At 47.3% G+C, this 7,386-nt stretch overlaps 1 protein-coding gene across 1 annotated transcript; it reads right to left on the bottom strand.

Moving 5' to 3' along the window:
* Window positions 1-332: 332 nt before the first annotated feature.
* On the bottom strand, window positions 333-2,403 carry LOC123726637 (uncharacterized). The gene is made up of 4 exons (XM_045693778.1): window positions 2,298-2,403; window positions 2,126-2,184; window positions 578-2,038; window positions 333-419 (listed from the first exon to the last, which is right to left on the bottom strand). The coding sequence occupies exon 3, from the start codon at window positions 1,534-1,536 to the stop codon at window positions 622-624; it is 915 nt and encodes a 304-aa protein (XP_045549734.1). The 5' UTR covers window positions 1,537-2,038; window positions 2,126-2,184; window positions 2,298-2,403; the 3' UTR covers window positions 333-419; window positions 578-621.
* Window positions 2,404-7,386: the final 4,983 nt, after the last annotated feature.

The raw sequence follows: 7,386 nt of genomic DNA on the forward strand, positions 1-7,386 counted from the left end.
AATTAAGAACAGAAATGTCATGTTCATTGGCACCAACAAAAAGACAACATATCAGGGGTCAAATAAGAGAATGAGTTTCTGGAAAAATACATAATCCACTTTGATGGTTGTAATGTACAAAGTCAAGTTGCGTTAGAACCTGAAGTGCACCCTGGGTCTCCCCAGCTGCCTGGGGTGAATGTAGCAGCATTAAATGTTAAGCCCTACACAGCTTCAGGCTCATTGTAAAGATCCAGTCACGCAAAAATATTATCAAATGCCAGCATACAAAAAGTCCTGCTGGACCAAGCAGACATGTCAGTAAAGATCTCTGAAAGAAGTGTAATGGATACAGTAACAGCAAGACTGAACTTAGATTAAACGTTATTTATTGAAACCATTGAAGTAAAACGCCTGGCATCACATCATGGTCTCAGCACCTAGAAGACAAACTTGTAGATTAGTAACAAGCAAACATGAAGACAGGCTGCCCCAATTCTGACCCCCCCCAAAATCAAGAGCAGAGTGGTGAAAAAGCTCCATAAGCTGCCTGTGTAAACCAAACAGACTAAGCAGCATAAAAATAAACCCCAATCACCTCAACTGGTGGTTACAGCTCTCACTTAGTCATGTTCTGGGCTCTCATCTAGTAGAGCGTGAGACTTGGACGTAGGCAGTGCTGGGGCCTTCCTGCTTGGCAGGCGGAGTGTGGTTTTGCTGTGGCTTGTTAACACTTGAGCTGGTTTTGGAGTGGCTAGTGGAGGCACTACGCCCACTAGGAATACGGTCTTGGAGCCGACGGATATGAGTGCCACCGTAGCGTGCTGGGATGTTGTAGATGGAGACCAGTGCAAAGCTTTGAGGTGTGCTGGTCCTGCTCTGGGTAGGGCCATGGAGGTTAAAGAAAATGCTCTGGTTAGGTCCTCTGGCATAGCTAGGGATTGACTTCACAGCATTGGGAGTATAGCTTTGCCTGGGGGCAGCTTTAGAGCTGCTTGGTTTCTGGACATGGGTTGAAGAACTGCCAGCCTGGGCAGAACTGTAGAGGATGGTGATTGGCCCACTACTGGCAACATAGCTAGGCTGGTAGTACCCCATCTGACCAGAGACTTGCCTGTGGTTGCTTTTGGCAGGTGTAGTGCTGCTTGGTTTCTGGTTGGTGGCAAGGACATTCTGGCTGTAGAGTGAACCACTGCCACCCTGGTTAGAGGTAAACAGGCTCTGGCGTGGTGTTGCACCAAGGATAGAGCCAGGCTTGTAGGTTCCATAGGAGTTTCTACTAGGCGTAAAGACACTGGAGATAGACGCCAGGCTAGATGTAGGGATACTGCTGCTTCTGGACGCTCCATCTATTCTCTGGGCATATTGACTAGAAGTTGAACCACTACTGGCAGAAGCATAGCTGCTCTGGTATGGCTTGACATATTGAGAAAAGATGGGCTTGTACACATTTGTTGCACTCCCACCTTCAGTAGACCCAAAATGCAGAGGACCTGGTCTAAATGAAGTCCCTGAAGAACCACGTGAGGGAGCTTGAAGGTAAGGGGTGGAAGCCATTTCCCTTACGGACTGGTCAATTCCACTTTGTGCCACAGAATTCTGGGGGTTGACTTGAATAAATGGCTTCCCAGGAATTTCTGAACAGATCCAGAGTTGCTTGAACGAGGCTGTAACGAAAAGGTTTTGGGCTGGATTCCCTTTGCGTCCCAACTTGAAACCATCCTCACTGCACTAGGGTTGGTGACACCTTGGCCTGAGGTTATACTGGCAAGGGTGTGACGCTTGTTGTGGCTGACAGAGGTTCTACTGGCTATAGAGCCAGAGAGGCCTAACATTATTGGGGCAGGCTGGATCGAGCTTGAAGCATAGCCTCTGGGGGATAGTTCCTGGTTATGGGTGTTGGGTCCAGTCTCTCTGGGAGTAGCGTCACTCTGGACAGAACCTGAAGTACTAAAAGCTGTTTTGATTTGATCCTGAGAATAGCCATCACTTGGTTGTTTCTGTTCATCTTCCACTTGGGAAGAGCCAGAATACATGTAGCCTCTTAACCTCTGGGCATCTAAACAGATAAGGGAAAGTATGAGTCAAGTCAATTTTAAGGCTGGTCTTCAACAACAAAAATTACAATGTATTGTTCATGCCTTACCATGTGGAGCACAAGCAGATCTTAAAGGTTCAGAGAATATGGAACAAAGCAACACAATCCTGTTAAGAAAAGAACAATTCAGTGCCTGTGCAACACAAGGGAAATTTAACAACATCAAAGTCCAGCAGGACCCATGTAGTAGATCTACTACACATTGTTCAAAGACTCTTACCACAAATTAATTCCAAAAGCCATATCTAAGTACCAACAGACAAGCCACCACTATAGTTGCCAAGGTGAAACTATAGGCCCACTGTGACTTACTGTCTTGCTTAGTTGCCCTATTAGCTGGGTGTGTATTTATTGCCTGAACCTGCAATTGCCATCCGATCACTGGCTCATTGATTGATCACATTCAGCTGTATGTCTGTGTTGAGAGAACAGATTTTAAATCAATCAAGGCTAGGAGAGAGGAAGGAAGAAGTTAAGGGGAGAATTGCTTACTCCTCGCGTCCTCTCTCCTCACCTCCTTCTCAAAACTCATTGAAGAAGAAGATCAGAGGGGCGGGACCTCTGGCTTTCTCATCCAATTGGTTTTGAGAAGGAGACAAGGAGAGAGGACGCGAAGAGTATGCAATTGAGATCTTCCCAATCAGAGACTTAAGAAATTCATCCAAACAAGAGGGCTATCGTTATGACATCACAATGACATGCAGCTGAACATGATCAATCAAGCAAACAGTGATGACGACTGCATTTTCATACAGGCAGCCCAATTCTGATTTTTTCCCCCAGCTAGTTGGTCTTTTGATCAATCACATCAGATATTTTCACATCAGCTCTTTTTCAGAGCTGATCTGATGGTCAAAAGACCAATTAGTGAAAAAAATATCAGAATTGGACTGCATGTCTAAACACAGCCAAACATACACCCAACTGATATACCAACTACACAAGGCAGTAAGGATGTGTTTCGACAGGCAGCCCAATTTAGATTTTTTTTCCCACCACTAGTCGGTCTTTCGACCAATCACATAGGATCTTTTTACATCAGATCTTTCTCAGAGCTGATCAGATTAGTCAAAAGACCAATTAGTTAAAAAACATCTGATTTGGGCTGCCTGTCTAAACACAGCCCAAGTCACAGAGCAAGTCGGCCTAATTTTGCTAGCTGGCAGCTATTGCATTTTTTTAGACTGTGGGTGCTGTAGTACTTAAATGCCCACACTAGCAGAAATTCTGGATTTTATTTGAATGTTACAACCCACCAGCATGGCATTGTTTATTAATCAGAAACAGCTGCAAAGTTATTCCATGGAGCAATTTAAAATAGGGTGTGCAAACTTGTGATCTTGGACCTTTTCTTTCTTTTTTACCAGAAAATTATTTTATTCTTTTTCACTTTTTTAGCTAGTCTGTAGTCAAAAATAAATAAACATAATAGATAATATATATACATATATATATATACATATATATATATACACACATATATAAGGCACTGCATCTCAGTGCAATAGGATGTATCACAGCTGGCCGTGATTTGGAGTCCCATAGGGCGGTGCACATTTGGCCCAGCGTCCGGGTTTGGCCGGGGAAGGTCGTCATTGTAAATTAGAATTTGTTCTTAACTGACTTGCCAAGTTAAATAAAGATTAAATACATCAAATCATATAACAAATATATATATAAGTGGAATGGTATCAAATACATCAAACATGGTTTCCATGGGTTTGATTGCATTCCATTAGCTCTCTTCAGGCCATGCTATGAGCCATCCTCCCCTCAGTAGCCTCCTGTGATCTGACCACTTTATAAACGTTATAATTGCGTGATATTATAGCATTTTGCAAACCCGCTCCCCCCGTCGCCCCAAGATGAATGGTTTTGACCACTAAACTTTTGATTCACTACACACTCCACTGCATTGATTGGTGTAACGTTTGCTAGAAACCACAAGTGTCTATCAAGATAATGAAAAGTCACCCGCGAAAGAAAATTCAAGGAATTTCTAGTTACATGTCATTTGCGGCATGCATGAGCACTAGCAAAGTTATTGTAGCCTATCATTTCCAAGGTTTTGATAAGTTTTTGGGACACTATGCATTATGTGGGTTGAATGCTGTAATAACGCAGAATAAAACAATGAATAAAAGTCCCAAGACGGTAGTGACTGCTTATCACTTATTAACCATAATTTATTCACATTACTTTATAAAATTGTTCAGTTGTTGTGTATATTACATTTGCTTTATTTTATTACTTTATTATTTAATACTAAATCATCATCTCTGTAGAGCTGCTGCCTATGCTGTCTGACAAAATCACAATTTTAGTAGTTCTTCAAAGTCAACAAGGCCTACTTTACTGACTGCTGAATACCAACTATCAATCACTTAGATCATGTACTTTCAGGTAGATACCTCACAAAGCAACTGCTGTCTATCCCTCTCTCTATCCCTCTCGATCACGCATGCTTCTGTCTCTGCTCTCCCTCCTTCTCTTTCCTACACTAACCTCATGTAACAGGCTTTAAAGAAACACAGAACCGACAAGTAGACGCACAATGGATTATGATCATGGTAGTTAATTACCACGTTTTCTGCGCTAAACTGTGTTTAATATTGGCCTGTTGGAAACGCCCTACTACATCGCACAGTTCGGGCTTGATCTGATATGCACCTTGAGCTCACAGAAAAAAAGGACTAAATGGAATTAAAATAATTGAACAGATGTATGTCAATTAAGCGAAATATAAACTAAATTTCGGTTAATCACTCAGCACTAGGATTACGTCTGTTATGATTATCACGTCACATTGTGCGATGTACACCAATTTAAAATCTTGATACCAATTTGACTAGATTGTGATGACAGAATTAAAGCAAATCGTACAATCTGAGATTGGTTGGAGGCTACGTCGACTGCAGCGGTGTATTCGATCTGCGCATTTGCCAGCACCAGCAGCACAAACCTCACTCTATGTATGAGTGAAGTGAGTTCCGAACAACTGTAAATCTTCCCAGACAGTAAGGTATGCATATTAGTTAAAAACTCTTCTCCAATAGAAATCCACGATCACACTTTTAGGTGATGTCATGTTGGCTAGCTAAATTCATGCGTAGAAACATGTCATCGGGTCTAACGGTCGTCTCTCGCCGAACTGTGCATGTGCTGCAGTGGCGGTTCTAGACCATTTCAACTGGGGGGGCCAAGCTGGGGCCAGTTGTACTGTTAGAGGGGCCAGTGTCACGTCCTGACCAGCAGAGGGCGTAATTGTATTCGTTTTGGTCAGGATGTGGCAGAGTTTTTGTTTTTCTATGTTTAGTTAATTGAGGTTGGACTCCCAATTGAAGGCAGGTGTGTTGAGTTGCCTATATGTGTGTTTTTTTTCTTTGGGGTTGTGGGTAATTGTTTCTGTTTAGTGTGTTTCACATGACAGGACTGTGTTGGCTGTCAGTATTCTTGTTTGTTAAATTGTATAGTGTTCCGTTTGATTAAATATGCCGAACACTAACTAACTCCGCTGCGTTTTGGTCCACTTCTTCCGAAGACAGCGGTGACAGAATTACCTACCACAACAGGACCAAGCAGCGGAGGAATTCTGGCGAGGATGGAGCCCCAGGCCAGCTCCCTGTACCCTGTTTAGGCTGAAACAGACTGGACAGGTCCCGTGCTTTGGGGTTGGGGCTGTGGTGAGACCTGGGATTTTCAGGCCGGTAAGCACAGTACCAGCGCCCCGCATGTGCCAGGGCGATGTAAGCATCAAGCCTGAAGGGGTGATGCCAACCCTGCGCTCAAGACCGCCAGTGCACCTCTACGGTCCGGTGTTTCCCCCTATATGCACTAGCATGGAGGTGCGTGTCTCCAGGCTGGCACGTCCAGTGCCAGCCCCACGCATCAGGCGTCTAGTGCGTCAGCCCAGCCTCGCCAGCCTGGAGCTGCCAGAGCTGCCCGCCAGTCAAGAGTCGCCAGAGCCGCCCGCCAGTCAAGAGTCGCCAGAGCCGCCCGCCAGTCAGGAGTCGCCAGAGCCGCCCGCCAGTCAGGAGTCGCCAGAGCCGCCCGCCAGTCAGGAGTCGCCAGAGCCGCCCGCCAGTCAGGAGTCGCCAGAGCCGCCCGCCAGTCTGGAGTCGCCAGAGCCGCCCGCCAGTCAGGAGTCGCCAGAGCCGCCCGCCAGTCAGGAGTCGCCAGAGCCGCCCGCCAGTCAGGAGTCGCCAGAGCCGCCCGCCAGTCAGGAGCCGCCAGTGCCGCCCGCCAGTCAGGGGCCGCCAGTGCCGCCCGCCAGTCAGGAGCCGCCAGTGCCGCCCGCCAGTCAGGAGCTGCCAGAGCGGCCCGCTAGTCAGGAGCTGCCAGAGTGGCCCGACTGCCCGGGTCTGCCAGAGTGGCCCGACTGCCCGGGTCTGCCAGAGTGGCCCGACTGCCCCCGTCTGCCAGAGTGGCCCGACTTGCCGGATCTGCCAGAGTGGCCCATCTGGCCGGATCTGCCAGGGTGCCCTGCCTGTCCTCCGGTCCAGCCCGAGTGGCTGCCTGTCCTCCGGCCCAACCCGAGTGGCCCGCCTGTCCTCCGGCCCAGCCCGAGTGGCCCGCCTGTCCTCCGGCCCAGCCCGAGTGGCCCGCCTGTCCTCCGGCCCAGCCCGAGTGGCCCGCCTGTCCTCCGGCCCAGCCCGAGTGGTCCGTCTGCCAGGGTCAGCCCCAGTAGCCCGTCTGCCCGGCGCAGCTATCGGCGCCACCGAAGTGGGCGACGCCGAAGGTGGAGCGAGGTCCACGTCCAGCACCAGAGCCGCCTCCTATATAGGTGGGTTGGGGAGGGGGGGTGTAGCACAGTGCCGTCATTGATGGCAGCCACCCTCCCTTCCCTCCCTTATTGTTTAGGGGGTATTGTTTATTGGTTTTGTTGGGGTATTTGGGATTTTTTTGTGTTTTCTTTTTTAAGGTGCATTCCGGGGTCTGCATCTTTGGAGGGGGGGTACTGTCACGTCCTGACCAGCAGAGGGCGTAATTGTATTAGTTTTGGTCAGGACGTGGCAGAGTTTTTGTTTTTCTATGTTTAGTTAATTGAGGTTGGACTGACAATTGAAGGCAGGTGTGTTGAGTTGCCTTTGATTGGGAGTCCTATATAGTAGTGTGTGTTTTTCTTTGGGGTTGTGGGTAATTGTTTCTGTTTAGTGTGTTTCACATGACAGGACTGTGTTGGCTGTCAGTATTCTTGTTTGTTAAATTGTATAGTGTTCCGTTTGATTAAATATGCCGAACACTAACTCCGCTGCGTTTTGGTCCACTTCTTCCGAAGACAGCTGTGACAGCCAGTTACATTAGACGTT

The sequence above is a fragment of the Salmo salar genome, chromosome ssa14 (assembly GCF_905237065.1).
Source record: "Salmo salar chromosome ssa14, Ssal_v3.1, whole genome shotgun sequence".
Lineage (NCBI taxonomy): Eukaryota > Metazoa > Chordata > Actinopteri > Salmoniformes > Salmonidae > Salmo > Salmo salar.

Excerpts from the sequence above, each read along its gene's own strand:
- LOC123726637 (XM_045693778.1), bottom strand. The coding sequence starts at position 1,536 with ATGGCTTCCACCCCTTACCTTCAAGCTCCCTCACGTGGTTCTTCAGGG.